Raw genomic sequence first — 19,357 nt, forward strand, 5'->3', positions numbered from 1 at the left:
ATTCTACTATAATTGACATTTTTAGATAAATGCTATGTTTTATAAATTATAACTTACATAATTATAGTAATACAAAGGTTGGTCTTAATTTTTTATTAATTTTATATACCATTACTCATTTAGTTACAATTATGATGTGTATCTATTGTCTCAATATGTAATTGTGCTTGTAAATATTCCTCAACCCTAAATATAAAATAAAGCATCAGAATTTGTATAAAATAATATTACAGATAATAATCTTATTAAACATTTTATTTTTCTACTTTTTCTATACTTTTCTTCTGCATGAAAAAACTAAATCATACATATATTTTTTGCAGGTCCTTGTCGTACATATTCATGTTTTTGGTATATTAATTAATATTCACAGTTTGGTGTTAAAATTTAAATATCACATATTCTTTTTCATTAGTTTTTAATGAATTGAATAGTATATCAATGATCAACTGACAGAATTCTTAACATTTTATGTTTGCATTATGCTTTCTATCGTTTAGAATTTCAAGTCATAATACTTTGCCCAAAAACATTATATTAAAATACAAAAACCCATATTTATCCTATAATAAATTTCTAATTTTTAAATGTTACACATTTTTATATTATTCATATTGAGTATAATTTAACTATTAGAGATACATTTTTCTTCAACATTAAAACCTACATATAAATCATGAAAATTATTTGAATTTTTTGTTTATTAAAATATCTAATGTTTAGTTACTTGGACATTTATTGACAACTATTTAAGATAATTTTGTTATTTTTCTCTGTAGCCGAAGACAGTTGCACTATCATTCTCAAAGACGTGACCCTAAGGAATCTGTTGCACGACCTAGTTCCAATTATTATGAATATGAAAGCGTGATGAGATCTCTACCATACACAACTGGCGGTGTATCACGTTTGGTGGACAACAATTCTAACTCGTTGACTAGACAAGGTGAGTTATCCCCCTCTCCCACCAACTTCCGTACTTATGTATAGCCGCCGGCACGTCACTCAATCTTTCACTCATACACACCTACACACACGCTCTTACCCTGTTTAGTAGGCAGTGTAACTCAAACTGCAGCAGTTGCGGCAATGAACAACAACAAAAATGGTGTTGCTCGTAGTCAAAAACAACAAATGTCTCGGCATCATTATCCTGTTCCAGCAACAAAGTCGCCAAACTATGCACTGTACAACTACAGTGCTGATGCTCAAGGCCACAACAGTATACAACAGCAGCAACTACAACACAGAGGATCAACAAACAATAACAATAATTATGCTAGTGGTATGTACCATCATCAACAACAGCAACAACAACAACAACAACAGCAGCAGCAGCTAAGGTCTTCGCCACAACAAGGACCGTATATAACCCAAGTAACCATTCGGGATAACAAACACATAATACAAAGTCCTAACATTTAATACCATATTCCTTGTAGGAACAATATTTTTTGATAAAATTATTTTTAATCTCACATTTAACTATATTTTTTTTTAATTTTAACACACTGACCATGTTGCAACCTTTTCCCCTTCTATAAAGTTTTTTCGTGGTTATTTTAGTTATTTACATCATCACACATAGTCTTAATTTTAATTCTTTACTTTAATGTGTTTTACCAACTTATTGTAGCAGTTAATGTTTTTTTTTTCTTAAATAACCACTATTTTCTCATTTATATATATATATATATATATTTACATATATTTGTAAATATTTCAATCACATCAGTAATAATTGAATTGATTATGTTTTTTTTTTTTTTTTTAACTTGTATCGTTTATACTATAGTATATTATAATTATACTTTGCTAAATGTTTGACAAATTTTAACCCAAACCATTTATTTAAATTATTAATGCAACTTTTATATGATAATTAACTTAACAGATATTTTGTGTAATTTGTTTAAATTCTTAGGTGGGTTATCATTTGAACAAAGATAGTATTTAATTGTTTTCCAAAGTTAAAAAAAAAAATGCTTTAAAAACAAAGGCTATAACAAATATATCAAAACATTATTTTATTATATATAAAAACAAATTATTAAATGTTGTGTTTTAAATATTTTGTAATTGTTCAGATACATTTTTATTTTTTAAATTCAATTTTCCTGTGATATAATGTGATCCAATCATTTTATGTAGGTACATAATTTTATATAAAATGTTACACAATTAAATAAATCACTTACCACAAATAAAATTAGTGCCTTAAATCTACAATATATTATATATATATATATTTATGAAAAATGTATATTAGGGTTGGGTTTAGTCTTTTTTTCAAATACCTAACACCTAAAAACACCATGGCCCACTCTGTATAACACATATTTATTATTGTTGGTTATCATTCTTTTATACTTTTTGTCATGTTTATTCTTGTTATCATTTTACATAAATAAGTAATATTTAATACAAATTATCATTTGGATTACCTTACCCTACGTATAAATTATAACCTACAAACAATAGTTTTAATTTTTTTTTTTAATTCTTTAGAAAATTATCAAATTTTTTTTTTTTCTACATAGTTCAATCAATTTGTATCACCTTTTTAATGTGTCCGCCGTCCATAAATAGTATAAATGAAATGTTTTTTTTTTTGCATTTAAGTTATTGTTTTGTGCCATCAAATAAATAATAATAACATTAGGAATATAAACATTCCAAAATATTTCCACTCAGTGTCACTGTTGCCTTAGTTTTAAATTAGACTTAAGCCTATTATGTAATTATATATTTTTTTATTTTTGCAATACTACGAGTTGCTCAACTACGTAAATTTAGTACTTAAAAATACCAAACTACTCACGCAGTATTAACAATGCGTTTTATTTTCTTATATTGTGTATTGTTTCCTTACAGTATTTTTATTACATTTATTTTGTTAATTACTTATTGCCTATTATTAATTCATATTGTATTACTATTAATGTTAATAAGTTCCTGTTAAATGATACGAAACAGCTATTAAATACAGCCGAAATCTCTTCTTCGACAGTTTTCTCTCTCCTATAGCTTTTAAAATTAGATATACGTTATAAAAAAATTATGTCATATAATTCAAATATATTTATTTAAACTATTAATCAATAAATGCATAAATTTATTTTGTATACAATATATTACATTATTTGTATAAAATTATTAGTTAAGTAAAATACTATGTAAAATTGTCAGCTATTAGTAAAAGTATATTATGTAGATAATAATATCGACAGTTACTGCATGCACATCAATTATAAATTATTTGTTACTTACAAAATTATCATTATGTATTAAACTTCATAATAAAAATAAAATGTAATTTATTTTGAATACTATGTGTAATCATAAAAAACAACAGTTTTTAATTGTTTTAATATTGAAATGGTTACAGTTATTATTTCTAATGCACACCTTGCCACATTTTTTATATTTTTTATCCTATGTTCCTCTTGAAAATGTGCATTTTAATAATATTTAAAGTTGTATACTTGTTTTATGTATATAATTCAATTTTATCAGATATTTTAAAATTAACTTTTTATAATTTAAAAAATTACATATTGACATTGTACACTATATAGTAAATATTGTAGTGGATGGCATAAATCAAAAATATATTTTTTATTTGATATTATAGATATTCAATAACTTACTACTGAAATATAAATTTATTTTTGTACTATAGATTTAACTACAATACACCAATAAATAACATATTATTGATATATTTTTAGTGTAAATTCTCATTAAAAACTTCTATACAAAACACTGTATATTTAATAATAATGAACTTTAATTCAAAATTAATTATTAATGATATAAATTATTAACATTAAATTTCATTTTTAGTATCATGTTTACATGATATACAGTAGAAAAGTATAGGGGTTAGGTTATGATCTCCGAGAACATAATAATAAATGCGCTATTGATTTTAAAGGATAGGTTAAGCTAATTGCCAATTGTTTGATAAGACTGAAGTAATACATGGTATAATAATATATATTTGTTTAAATAAATAACTATATAATTATTAGACACAATCAGTTAAAAAAAAAAAAAAATAGATAACTACATAATTTCAATTAAAAAAAAATACTTTCATGACATAACTACATAATGTTAATCTTAATATGATAATAGATAAGTGCCATTATTACTGGTTACACATGAGTTTCGAATCAAACAAATCAAATCAATAGGTACTTTTTTTACAGACAAAAATGAGCAATGTCCGTGTGTTTTCATCTGACGGAGAAACAATGAGGTCAGACTTATGGTGAGCAAATCAAGTTCATACTGAAAAAGAAATAGTTTTCAATACTATAACATGTTTTATTACTATATTATATGGTCTGGATTCAGAAATCACTTTTTACTATATATTTATATATATAAATATAATGATAAAACAAAGGTGTGTAGTTATTGAGATAATGGATTTCCATCACTGGGGGCTTGAGTTTGGTAAACTTAAAGAACAAGATTAATATAATGAAATGCCATTTGGCACTCGCCCACTTATTTAGTAAGACCAATAAAAATTTTTTATAGGTTCTTCATAAGTTAAATTTTGTATGTACCTAATTATATAATTAATTATTAAACTTATTTTTAATTTGAATCGGTTTTGCTTGCATAAATGTATTACTTAACTATAGTACATAATATGAATATTTTTTTTATTTATATTGATATTGGTTCATTGCGGTCATTACGCCATCCATGAACTATGGTAGATGCACCGAACTATGTTTAGACCAAAAGCGATCGCTCTTGGTGCTCTTATAATTAGCCGCTCTGATTTCCATATTTTAATTTTATAGTACACTACTTAGTGAACTTAAACATTTTAAACTCTTAACTAGAAAATATTAAATACCTATATTTGTTGACAGTTGTATATTTAGTATTTATGTCAGTTGGGTTTCAAACATTATTTTTTATACCGTTACCTAATACAGTAAGAACTCTTTTTAATAAAACTATTTACAACTAAAAACACTTAACATAACAATTATTTTGCAATGATTTGTTTTATAACCCATACATTAATTCATTCTGTATTTAATTAGTATCTTTCAATAATACAATTATTAATATAATTTATATTTTGTTGGTATCTAGAAGAAGCAAATGAAGATGAAGAAAAAGAATAATCTATTTTCTATTACATTATGTTTAACAAGCACTCGATAAAGTTCTTAGAAAAATACTTATTGTTTCATGAAGATGATTCTAATTTATCCCAGGACATAAAAAACTTATAAAATAAAAAGTATTGGCAGAAAAACAAGTTTAAATATATAACAGATAGATATATATTGTATATTAATAAAATAATATATAAATATATTTATATTATAATATATTATAAAAAAGAAAAAAAGTAGATGGGTAATCGCTCTGCTGTACAGTTAATGACGAGTGTCATTTTGTCATTAACTATGGTGCACAATATATTATATTGACATGTGTTAAATTTAAATTCAATAATAAATTATTCCATATAAAAAAAAGTAAAAATGATTCTGAACAAGATTAATTAGCCTATTCAGTCTATATATAACTCAGTAGGTATTGGTATACGTATTTTATGATGTAGCTAAACGCTAGGTAGGTATCTATCTTTTTATACTACTATTAAGTATTAATAAATACTAAGTAGGTACCTATCTATAATAACTATACTATAATTGCTATTAATTTACCTACATACTTAATTGACTATTAGCTATATCATTATATGATAGGTAAAGTACCTATATTGAATTAATATTTTCCAAGAACATTGCATTTGAAAATTTCATTGTGTGTACCAATCTTATTTAATCTGTGTTCAAAGTTTCAAGTGACGGTAAATAATATTTTTAAATTAAAATAAAATAACTAAAAATCATCAATCTTTTTTTATTCGTTAAAATATCTAATTTCGATCAAACTTAAAATTCAACAAATCTAATATAAATATTTAGAAAAAACTTTAAGTATATGTTAGGTTAGGTTTAGGCAAGTGAGTATATCGTGTATTATTATATGATTAAAATGATAATAACTCTTTTTTCAAAAAGTTAAAAATCCAAATAATAATAATTTCTGTCTCAGATGATTGTTCTCATACATCCACTTCAACGGCCCATAAAATTTAGCTTGTACGTGGTAATGATGGTAATTTTTCATCATTTACATTGTGATTTATCATAATCTTATTAAGTTTAAACTTGTACCTATACAGCGAAGCGGTTACCTATTTACCTATTTTGACGGTTTTCAAATTATACTTCGCCCGCCACCCGACTTACCCGGACAAGACGGCCGGGAGTGACGACAAGACCGGTCCATACATACGGCTGTTCTCGTGCAGCCGCGCCAGCGGTACGAACTTGCACTTGTACGTGGTGGTGATGGTGGTGGTGGTGATGGCAGTTTCGGTCTTAGTGGTAGCGATTTTAGTTTTGACGAGCGGCGTCTGCAACCGGAACGTGGACTCCGCGCCAGGGAATAGTCTGCACGCGTCCGGCACGGCGTACACACGCTTGTGACCGGCCAATCGGCGGCTGACGTGCGCCGGCTTATACGGATAATAATTGCTGTTACTGCGCCGGTTACGGTGGCACCGAGTGCTGTTGCCCATCAGGAACGCTTTATAGTCATCGTCTTGTTGCGTTCGGTACCAATTTCCCAGCAGCACGAATTGCGATCGGTCGTCACTGGATTGGCCCATTTTCGTTATCGTCGTAGTTGTCGGGTTGCAAGTCTGCAGCAGTTGAAATATATTATTTATTAACTATGTGTTCGAATTACGTATTAACCGGAATGCCCGGAAAAATAGTGAATGAGAGATCGGAAGAGTGAAGAACAACGATTGAAGGGAAGGGATGACGACTAAGGACAAGTACCTATTATGTATGAGTAAAAATATAAACACTAGTGTATAACTTAGGAAGAGTAATCAAAAAACTGAGAATTTTCAATTTTTAACTCCCTCCCCCCCCCCAAAAAAAAACCAACTAGATCCAATTTGCTATAAAAAAAAGTTGAAATCTGAGTATTTTTTTAAATAAGATAATGTCTAAGTTCAAAAAATAAAAACACTAGGTTATGATGATCAAAATTGGTCTTAGTCTTGTTGTAGACTGTAATAAGAGCCTTGCGAAATCGCAAGGTGAAGACCAAGATGGTACTGTTACTAGCAAGATCATGACCAAGATAAGGTATGCAAGACCCAGACCAAAACAGACCCACTACATTGCAAGACTCTTGCACTCTCACTAAAAAATACTACATCACATTTCAAAACAAATACATTCATTGCTGCGCTCAAAATTTAATAATAACAATATAAAAATAAAATATTAGTTATAGTAATACATTGAATGGAATAAATAATAATTTTATAATCATTACTATTATCTATATGGTTATATAATATGTGATTTGTTCATAATACCATTTAGTAATATAAATATAGAATAAAATATATCACCAGAAAAAAAGCTTTAAGAGCTTATAATATTTTATAATTGTTCGAATAAATATTCAATAAAATATGCTTGAATATACCTACTAATACTATTAATAATAGGTATTAGTATATATGTATATTAGTATCTATATTATAGATTATTTAATATCATAGTGTTTATGTAAATACAAACTGTTATTGACAACGGAATTATATTATTTTGGAATAATATATTACCAGTTTAGTAGGTATGTTAGAATATAACTAGGTAGTATGTATTTATAAATAATATATTATTTGTTAAAAACAACATGTTTAGAAAATTTTGATACCTATTTATATAGTTTATGATTCTAAAATTTCCTATTTTTTTTTAAATTTCATCGTCTTTTTCAATACCTATTCATAATTGTTAGTTACTAAAACCTATCGTATTATATAATACTAAAAAATAATATAACAATATAATACTCTATAATAGGATACAATAATATAATATAAGTTAAATATATAATTTATTTTATTTAGTTAGGTATTTATTATACCTAAGTCACTAGGTTATCACTAACATAAATAGGGCCTAGAAACAAAATGAGTTGATGTGATATAATATTTTTTTATTATTCAACGATGTAACGTGCGAGGAGATGTAGTTCGATAAATATGTGTAGATGTATCGTGTATGTGTATGTGTATGTATATGTGACAGACATATACAGATAAGAGACGAACGGCTATCTCACCTAAAGGGCTAAAGACCTTAATCAGATATTATAATATTCACTATATTTGTTTTAAATATACCAAATAAAATTAAGTAGTAAAACTTTTTCTTGTAATATTTTTACGTTTTACCTTTACAACTTGACATGGCTGAAGTGTTATATCATATAGTCGATATAACGTATAACGTATACATCAACCTGGCCTTAAGATAAAATAATAAAACGTCTAGTACCTAGCTATTGGTTATGTTGCTAATATATAATTAAATATTTTTTATGATGACTATTTGTAAAAATAATAAATTGTTTCATACCGTCAACTGTGTAATAAAATGATTAATTCCTGCCGAATACCACTGTTGATCGTCGGGACAAGTACATGTATTTCTAGAATTTTTTTGGTTATTCTGTGACTCATCCTCTGTTAAAATAAATTGTCCACCTGGTCTAAACCGAACATAACAAATAATTTTAATACGTTAGTGTTAAACCGTGACGTTTTACAAAGTCTAATTATTCAAGGCTATATATTCTTCTTAGGGAGGAGATTTCACTAACTTTTTTTTATAGTGTTTAATAATGTATTCTAATAATTTTCTAATTACATCATAACTATTATTGGTCGGAAACTTTTAAAGGTTAAGTGAATTGAATGTTTTTTATAATTTACTCATAGTGAGAATCTGACCGCACAACAGTCCACCAACACACGTATTAGCTACAATTTGATTCATTAGTTAGGTACCGAAAAATCTAGGTGGGGTACGTCATCCAAAAAACGTTCAAAGTTTCTTTTGAGATGCTATCATTATATAGTGTAAATGTGTAATAGTATGTAAACTTATTTTTAGAATCTAATTGAATACCTACGAAGATTTTATTGTTTAATTATTTTTTATATTTAAAATATTATAGAACTGATAATAATGTAAAATACCACAATTTATTAATCATAGTAATATAATTAAAATTGTATTTTTTATAATAATATTTAATATGCCTATAATATAGTTAATAATCCTAATAAAAGTATTATACAGTATAATAATTCTTTTTCTTAAAGCAGATTTGTTACCCATATTACATGTTCATTTTTATATAAAAGAAGAATACACTGCAGGATCATAAATACATTTTAATAAATATTATTAACTATACTCGATTAATAACGTAAACTTGTGAGCCGTGACAAGTTATAAGCGAACTTGCCTAAATTAAACATTTAGATTTCATTAATATTTTATTTAACATATAATATGTGTGAAGTGTAAATCTACATAATTATTTATAATTATGTACTATAGTACATAACCCAATATATAGGTATACATTTATTCCATATAATATACCTATGACCCGTTTAATATAATAGTATCTAATAACTTACATACAGTCCTACAAGTCTATAAATCATACACAAACTGCAAGTATCATGCAATATTGCAGCAATAGTACCTATATGTATACCTAACCTCATCTAACTTATTCTCATGTTACCTACATATAAATAAATGTATATTAGTAATTAATATTCAAAACTACTGAGACAATAATAGTAGTGGATGACGTGTAGAATTTTGGATTTACCATTTTTGTGAATATTTTGATTGGATCACAATAGTGCCATATCTAAGCTAAAAAACGTCATTGTAAAACCAATACATTAGTCGCTTCTACCCTGCAAATCTAAAATGTGTGATTTGGTATGGCATTAGTACTTGAGCGAGGGTAATAATGAATTACCACATGTTATATTAAGTTAAAAAGTTTATAATCTAAAAATTTAATTTTAGTTGTGCCTATGTTATAAAACGATATTTTGTTTATTCATTTTTATTACCACCTGGGTGGTTGGGTGCATAACACATGTTTAATAATTAATACTAATAATAGTCTTACGAAATGTGTATTATAATATTACATGTATCATATTTATAAATTATAGGTATTATATCTTTATTATTTAACTTACAGCTTATAACTGATCATGGTAGTAGACGACGATCGATGACTCCTGTAACAAGTGAATAATTTGCTAGCTATCGAAATCACCTGGTTTCGTTGGATTGTGAGCACATATAGCGAACGGTTGCCATGAGCCAGCAATACGACGTTGGCGGAACATCGCGTGACGCGATTTATTTTATCACTAATTAATGGCTGTGGTCCCCAACACGTAATGGCGTCATCGATAGTCGGCACAACTCGTGCCACACTGCCACCGCTGTCGTTGACATCGTCCAACCGTTTTCGTTTTCGTCCCAGCACTAAATCTTTAAACTCATCTTCGTTGTCGTCTTCTTCTTCTTCTTCTTCTTCTTCTTCATCTTCGTCTTCGTCATAGTCTTCATCGTCGAAGTTATCGTCATCACCATCGTAGTCACAGTCCTCTACCTCAACATCCTCGTCTTCTTCCTTCTCCTCTTCCTCAGCATCCTCATCATCCTCTTTCTCCTCTTCCTCAGACTCCATGTCCTCGTCCTGCTCATCATTCTGGTCCTGCACTTGCTTTCCTTGACAGTGGATCGACCCCAGACCGCTGCAAGTATCACGGAATCGACAGCGCTTCTCACACCGTGGCTTACTGTAATTTGGCCGATGATATGAAGACCGTTTTTTGGGGTACGTTTGCATATGACGGTGTTGTTGCGATCGTCGGTACTGATGGTTGCTGCAGTTCTCGGGTAGACGATGGACGCGAGATTTTCTGCAACGACGAACGAGGCTGGAAGTTTGACTGGCCTTTGTTTTTCGGTCTTGAATAAGACGTTTGACGGTTGTTCCGAACGATTTCTTGACGGGTGATATTACGTATTTTGATATAGGATAACTACAATCATGAAATGGACAATTTAATGAGAACAATTTTATTGATTAGGTTAAGTAAAATAAATTTTGTTATATTTATAAGTTATGATAATTGTCGAATAATATGTATTGTATTTTAACTCTCTGTAATAAATAAGGTTAAAGTTAATATTATAGAGAAAAATATAAACTTAAATTGGTTAAAACATTTTAATTTCCTTTTTTTATTAATACTCGGGTCAAATAATTAACCATTTCGTTGACTATTTAATATTTATCCTATACTACAATAGTAGGTATTCCTGTTTCTTATTTAATATTATAAAATATTACAGTATCTACTGACTTAAGAAATTATTAGTTATTAAATACGACTAAATTATTAAATAAAAAAATATTTATTTGTTCGTTTATTTAATTTTTTATAAATTATTGTGTACCTACAGTGCCATTGAACAAATCAATATTTGATTAAATTTTAAATTAAAAATATTAAAATAGGTAATCACATTAATGATTATACTACTTCTGTAAAAGAAAAACCTCTACATAAAATAGAACAATATTTTTACTGTTTTTTATTGAGTTAATAGTATTATTAGCATTAATTATTAAAACCAAATTGAATACTTTTAACCTACCTACAATGAACAGTTTTTATGCAACGATGAGCACAGAGTAACGATAAATAGTTATTGAGAACGATAAGCATAAGATATGTCGTTTAATCTTTATTGATATATTGCACAGTGTAATACATATATATAGATTAACATATCTTCAAAATATTATTAAAGTTTATGAAAATCCCTACCATTTTCGAAGATAAGAGTACTTTTAGAGTAAATCCAAAATCGTTTGTTCCGTTTTTTACTTATAAACTTAAAACCTAACGAACATCTATCATAATGTTGTGACTCCAGAGTCGGCTACTTACTAAGTTACCAAAAGTATTTCGTATACTTTTAGCGATATAAAATTTATTTATTATAATATAAGACAACATAATAATAAACATAGGTACAACCTAGAAAGTGTATTTGTATCAAATCAATTTTTATGTACATACACTAAAATATGAACTGAAGGAGTCATTGTCCATTGTATTGACGAAGGCACCATAATGACTTAAACGAACTATACACAAAAGCGTTGAAATTAAATTGAATATTTTAAGTATACAAATAAGAAATTTATTAATACATTATTGATCATAAATGAAATAATAAAATTGACTTTGATTATTAACAAGGCAGTACAAAATAACTGTTAACATAGAGCTTTTCATACAGTTTATTGATTGATTAGGTCTATGCCAAGGTGGATATATATATATATATATATATATGCAAGAATAATATTTGTGAACTTGTTATACATATAAATTTTGATAGCAGTATAATCAAATATGGTGATTAATCATCGATTTAGTGAAAATAAAATTCCACGATGTTTTTATTTACATAGAATATTATTAAATGAAATCATAATGTTACAATAATTTTATTGGCTTTAAATAATTAGTAGTATAGGTACATATTATTATTACGAGTATCATAAAATACTGTGATTTATATAATATTGTGATGGTTTATAATCGTTAATGTACATTTTGTACGTACTTATAGATAAATATAAAAGTGATTTAAATGCATATAGTAATATTAAAAGTAATGAAATAAAAATTAGTGTAGGTATAATACTATAATACATTAAAACTTAGAATATATAGTCTAGTTTAATTCAGAATATAAAATTACGACTCATCGGTGGCTGCGGCTTAATTTATGAACAGAATGGCGCATCTAGCGTTCCGATATAAGTCCTTAATCACTCAATTTATAAGGTAGGGAATGCACCGTGAAGTACTGGGACCAAGTTGTAAAATTTTATGGCTATATGTTAACTGCATCAGTGCATCAAAATTACATCTTTTCTAAAATTCTAATGACAACTGCGGCAAAAAAATAAAAATTATCATTATACAATTTGCGACAAAACCAATAAGATATGCAAGAATCTATAGCCATAAAGGTACTATCACTATGTGTACATTGATACGATAGAACATATTAGGTATAGGTATATCGTATGTAACATATATTATTTATCGCTTAATTATTTATGTTATATTGGATACAAATTGGTAAGTAAAATCCAAATTTATTTTTAAGTTTAAACACAATATACTCAATATTGATTACTTTACATGTGCAGGATAATTGCAAGTGATAACACTACTTATACCTATTTGTAGTGTTAGATGTCAGTAGAAGAAATAATAATTTAAGTAGTGTTGTATTGCTTAATATTTAATTTAATATGGAACTTAAAACAATGTTTAGCTAGAATGGTAAATAATTAATTGTTGAAAAATTTTAAATTTAAATTTAAATATGAATCAAAAATAAGTGGCTATAAAACACGGGAATGCTCAAGTAAAACAAACACTTTATATAGTAGGTAGGTAGCTACTAGTTATAAATTTCCACAAGCATGCAGTTTTTATAATGTATCTTATATTCTTATCGTTTTTGTCGCAAGTTGTAAAATGTTAAATTATTTTTTGCCGCAGTTAACACATCAAATTTTAGAAAAGGTGTAATTTTTCTGCAGTTTACCATCTCCCAATTTTACGTACCTATAAAGAATTTTACTCATTGGATAAATACGATTAAAAAATAATAATAATACAAATTAATAATAATGAATATAATAATAAATAATTATTATATTTACTTAATTCCAGCGGTTGCTATGGATTGAAAATGATCGGATGGTGAGGGAAATATTGATGTACGATGTCATAGTATTTAAATTTTTTTAAATACCTTGGTGTCACACTGTCACTGGAAACATTTTTATTTCCTACTTAAAAATAAAGGTGTCCGTTGACATATTATACGTCTCGTAACGTAGCGCGGACAGCTTTGACTCCGGTAAGCGAGTATTAAAGGACACGGACCGCTCTATCCGGCTCACTGTACAAAGTTGATCTGAATAATAGTAGACACATATTTTATAATATAATATGTAAGATAAACCAACATACCACAATCCATATCACATTTGTCTATAAATGTTCGACCACCAAAAAATTATTGTTATTTTTTCAATTTAGAATTGTCAAATCTCCTCTTTTAATTTATTATTAAATTAAAACCGATTTTACAACATTATCATTAATTCTATGTAAAAGTATGGCATTAAGTTCCACATTGGTAGTTTTAATTTTTTCAATATACATGGTTTACAAATATGTATATAATAAATTAATAACCTTATATATAAAATATATTTATATTTTTTTTTTTATTGTTCTTGAAATTTAAAAAAAAAATTTCTGCTTTGACTTCTAAGGTCATTAGCATCATTAGTATTATATTTATATTATATTAAATACATTTTAAAAGAAAAAAAGACAGTTTTACAGCTATTTTGTATTAAGTTAGCTAGATTAGATTGAGTATTTTAATTACTCTGAAAAATTCTAAGGTGTTGATTTCGTTGTCTGGATTTGGTCCTAGGCTTGTTCTAATTTGGTGGCTTATTTAAAGTTCTTCTCTTTGACTTTCGTACATTCTACATTCTTCGAAGATGTGTTTGATTGTGATTGTGGTGCCACATGATTTGCATATTGGTGGGTCACCTTTTTCCATTAGATAACTATGTGTCAAATAGTGTGTCTAGTGTGTCAAATTCTAGCCTGATTTAATTTTTTTTCGTTTGTGAAGCTAATATTTGGGTTTCTTTTCCATCTAATGGCCGGTTTTTTAACTTGTTTTAGTTTGTTGGTTTGGGTGTTCCATTCATTTTGCCAAAGTAGTATCTTGTTGTATTTGTTTTTTTATATCTGCATATGAGAATATGTTGATGTATTGTGCGTCCGGTGAGTTGATAGCTAGTTTGGCTTGTTTATCTGCCCTTTTATCCTGATTATAACTATATTGTTTTTCTTTACGTTTACTTCTTCTAGTCTGTTTTGGATTTGAATTGCTATATCACTAGGATTAAATTTATTTTTTACACTAATGAGGGAGCTTAACGAATCACTTAAGATAATATATTTTTGGTTTTCCTTTTTATTTATGTGTTTTATGGCTATTAGTATAGCTAGTGCTTTGGCTGTATATATAAAACATGTTGATAATAGTTTAAACGATGTCTATAAATTGTTTTTTATTATGGCTATTCCTACCCCTTCATCACTTTTGGAGGCAAAATATATTTTATATTAGTATTAGTCTATAGTTTTTGTAAATAATTTAGTACAATTTATCACAACATTTATTCAGATAATAATAGTAAATTAATTGTTTGAATAGGTACTTCGAATCATTATACAACTAATTTCTTTCTAGTTTCATATATTTATACTTTATACAGACAAGTATATAATGTATTTGTATTATATATAATTTATTTATCTTCACCGCACAATATTGTTTTTTAATTGATTACTAGCGCTTGTAGTTTTTTGTATTTACGTTTTAAATTAAAATTCTATATTTTTTTAAAGCTTTTTTTTTTCAGAGTCAATTTTTAAAACTGACTAAACAATGACAGATAGTACATACATTAGATAGTATGTATAGGGTCCATACTAATTTTGTTTAAACTTACAATTTATTTCTCCAGTAACATGTTTTCACGATTTGAAGCCTATTTTCTCTAAACGATTTAAATTAGTATATGGCTTACTTATTGTCTTCTACTTTTTCCTTCCAATATAATATATTACAAGTTATAAATATAATTTTTAAAAGCTTTAACTATGAGTATATTCTAGCTTTTAAATTTTTATAATTTTGAATCTAATTTTCTTTTTAACAATACCTAATAATTCTTCATAAATTTGTGTAAAAAATAAAAATGATAATATTTTCACTACCTAAATGAATAATTTGTATTGTGTGTACAAGTATCGTACATCAAAAGTATAGAATAGCGTCTAGTGTCTACCGTCTATTTCTAATTGAGAAACTAGCTGTGAAGAATAATAGAAGAGTGATATGCGTCTCATCTTGACTCTACGCCCCAACCTTCCAACATGTGTTCTCAGGAAACGAGCAATGCGTATCGTCGGACCGGAAAACGATACCAGTAAAAATACGTGTTGGTAGGTATCTCGGTATTCGTCGTTGCGCTGCACTACTGAACACGAGTCGTTCGCTAAAATAAAAACGATATTAGTATGATGATCGAGCTAAAGTTATTAGTATAGAGTCAAACGGCCGTGGGGTGACGAACGTGACAAAAATGTCCCACGACTACCGTTTTACTAATAACAACAAGCTGAATATTTTGTGGTTACTCGCTCGTAGGATTACCGCAAATAATTTATGGAAATGTGCGGTTCACACCACAACCGCTGTTCGTTGTACGCAAACGACCGCAGTGTAAAATATACTAAAAACATTATATAAATGTTACTATAGTACATAAATATATTGTATAGCAATGAGCTACCGTGTAGTCTACACTTAACCATGTATTTGCAAGCGGGTAACCACGATATTTTCCATCGGCCAACGCGACCTTACACTCCACCGCGGTTACGAGAATCATAACAATATTCGAAAAATATAATTTTGAAATTAACGATTATTTTTTAAGGTTATAAAGTGATTCAAGTGGTTGTTTATTAATGCAGTGCACGCGCGCTAAGTGTAATGGGTAATTAATTTAACATATAATATATAATATAGAGAAAATTGAATTGCGTAAAACGTTATTAACAAGAGGTTTAATAACATGGTAAAATGTAGTCTGTTCGTATACTAAATGATGGAGTAAAGACGGGTTTCAACTACACTTGTGTACGTGAACGTATATAAAAATACTTTTCTGTGATAGGTTGGTATAACACATGGTAAGCTTTTGGTATACCAGAGAGTTTATACGTTCTTACCATACGTAAATAACCACGATACCATGAAGTTGGATCTAGTTCAACTATTTTAGTTCGAACGATCTAATTTGGGTGATAGCACTGATAGCAACAATCATAAATTTAAAAATATTAACATTAACCGTACTTACCGGAATATTTTTTAAGAACGGCGTGTACGTAGGGCCGGCGCGAGGGTAAGGCGACTCGGCGGTCGCCTAGTGCACCATTTTCAGGGGATGCCTAAATTGCTTTTTACAATTTTGTCAGTAATATTTTATTTTTTTAAATATAAAATATCTAAAGCTTTGTACTGAAATATTGATAATTATTATTATGGTTATTTCGTTTGGCCATATATTAAAATAATATTAATAGTATAAGTATAAGCGTAATAACTTAGAATGTTTATTATATATTATACAAACATTATATTTTGTCATAATATTTATTTTTTTTTATTAGACGATATAACAAATTATGTACAAGTTCAGCATAATATATAATTTTTCCGTATTTCTGTCCATGAACAATATTTGTTTCAAAGTATTATGACCAGGGCTCGGAACTTATAGCACTTAAAATCATTAAAAAAGCGCTTAAAAACATCATTATAAGCACTCAAATAAGCATTTAAAAAACTTAAATTTGAGCAAAAATATTTATTCAAAAAAATTAAAACTTTTTTAACATAATAAAGTAGGTAATATATATAATTTGTAGCTGTGCTAAAAATAATATAATAATTAAAGATTACAAAAAATATTGAAACAAAATGATTAGGAAAATTTTCTAACTAGAAAATCAAAAAAATAAATAAATAAATCTTTATATTATAAAAAAATCAAACTTCATTTTCGAGACATTTTGCCATATAGTTTATAGATTTTCCGAGCAATTTTCTAAAAAAACTATAAAAAGTAGACAACTTGGCCAAAACAAAAATAATATAAAAAACTGGAAATAATAATCTTTTTAATAAATCGTTGAAAAAACCAAAAAAAAGCATAAATTAACGTGTTATAACATGATATACACTTCCATAGTAATCTGTTACATTTTAAGTCAATCCATAAAAATAAGCAAATGCTTTAAGTCCCGAGTCCTGATGATGATATTATGAGTTGTATGAAAAAGGCGCCAGTTGGCATTTTGGCCTGGGGCGTCATTTAACCTTGCGCCAGGCCTGCGGTGTACGTACAAACGTGTACAATAAATGCGCACGTATACACACGAACGGTCCAGTGGAAACCCAACTATAATGATGTATTATAATTGTTATAAACATACTAAGTCACGGTTATTAAAATTAAGTTGCCACGCACCAACAAATTTCAACTGTATATAATACTAATACAAGTGTTGACAAAATGTTAAGTTTTCCACTATCGAAATCACTTATGACTTGAGTGGGATTGAATTCTACCTTTTAAGATATATGTTCTATGGAATCTGCTTTGTATTTAGTTATAAAGTTTAACTTTTTGCTTGGCGCTTACTAATATACTATATTCGGTCAATCATGGCATCTATATTTCTTTGAAATTATGGTACAGAAGCGGGGCTAAGTCGCCATCAGTTGAGACAACAGTCGTTTACGTTTTTAATAGGCACAAAACTACACAAGTACATAACGCGTTGCCGTCCGGACTTTAGACTATTCGTTAGGTTATATTGGTAGTTAATAGTTTTTTCTAATTTAAATATTAGAAAATTACTTAAGACCCTATTTAAAACTATCCACGATTGTCTTTATAAACATATACTAGAATCTTTAACAAAATAATACTAATTATTATGTATCACTATCATAATATGTGTTTAATCGTAAGATTGTTTTGTAGAGGTAGTAAATAGTAGGTATATTGTTTTATTTAAAATTTAAAGGGTTAATAATATTAGTTATTTATTTAAATCATACTGTATAGTTTATACCGTCTATAATTAATATTCTAAATGATGGTCCTATCTAATTAAACAAAAAAAAGTTATGAGAGGAGCACGTGCTCTTAATGTTCCTTTCCTTTGATTATGATTATGAGTTATGACACAGTTCGGACACATAATTAAATATATATTTATAATTGTCTGACAATGCTCCAGACTCCTGCAATAAGATATTATCAATTACATTTTTTTTTTTTGATTTATTTAAAACTATTATTTATTAGTTTTAAATGGTTTCTTTCATAGTTATTTTTCACAGATTTATTAAAAATTACAATATTATCTATACGAGCGATAATGCAATTGATATTAATTTAATCTTATCGACAATTATTTTTATCCGTATTTTATGTCGGTATTTTCATAATCAGTGTTTTTTTTAATTCATTATCATTAACATTGAACTGTTATCGTACAACCAAATAAACTTTATACGGCATAAAATATAATTCCTTACACAAATAATATTTCATTATTAAATACGTAAAAAAAAAAAGTTTTTATTATGCCTATTTATATCTATTA

General features: G+C 27.4%; 2 protein-coding genes across 6 annotated transcripts in view; one reads left to right on the forward strand and one right to left on the reverse strand.

Annotated features, from left to right (window-relative positions):
- Positions 1-1,661, forward strand: part of LOC113553198 (partitioning defective 3 homolog) — a 28,654-nt gene extending 26,993 nt beyond the window's left edge. For 4 of the 5 annotated variants that reach the window (XM_026956398.1, XM_026956396.1, XM_026956394.1 and 1 more), the window contains 2 exons: positions 780-946; positions 1,055-1,661. In XM_026956398.1, coding sequence (XP_026812199.1) covers positions 780-946; positions 1,055-1,425 — 538 coding nt within the window. In that variant the 3' untranslated portion in view covers positions 1,426-1,661. The remainder of the gene's footprint in view (positions 1-779; positions 947-1,054) is intronic. The other variant, XM_026956395.1, reaches the window with a different exon arrangement.
- A 6,834-nt stretch (positions 1,662-8,495) lies between these two features.
- On the reverse strand, positions 8,496-12,117 carry LOC113552688 (YTH domain-containing protein 1-like). The gene is made up of 3 exons (XM_026955530.1): positions 12,065-12,117; positions 10,160-11,017; positions 8,496-8,634 (listed from the first exon to the last, which is right to left on the reverse strand). The coding sequence occupies exons 1-3, from the start codon at positions 12,115-12,117 to the stop codon at positions 8,496-8,498; spliced, it is 1,050 nt and encodes a 349-aa protein (XP_026811331.1).
- Positions 12,118-19,357: the final 7,240 nt, after the last annotated feature.

The sequence above is a fragment of the Rhopalosiphum maidis genome, chromosome 3 (genome assembly GCF_003676215.2).
Source record: "Rhopalosiphum maidis isolate BTI-1 chromosome 3, ASM367621v3, whole genome shotgun sequence".
Lineage (NCBI taxonomy): Eukaryota > Metazoa > Arthropoda > Insecta > Hemiptera > Aphididae > Rhopalosiphum > Rhopalosiphum maidis.

Bases quoted from the DNA above. Each gene is read 5' to 3' on its own strand.
- LOC113552688 (XM_026955530.1), bottom strand. From the start codon at position 12,117: ATGGTGCCTTCGTCAATACAATGGACAATGACTCCTTCAGTTCATATT. The intron at 11,018-12,064 runs GTATGTACATAA...TCATGATTGTAG, and splicing joins CCTTCAGTTCATATTTTAGT to TTATCCTATATCAAAATACG. The intron at 8,635-10,159 runs GTAAGTTAAATA...TGTTCGGTTTAG, and splicing joins ACCATGATCAGTTATAAGCT to ACCAGGTGGACAATTTATTT.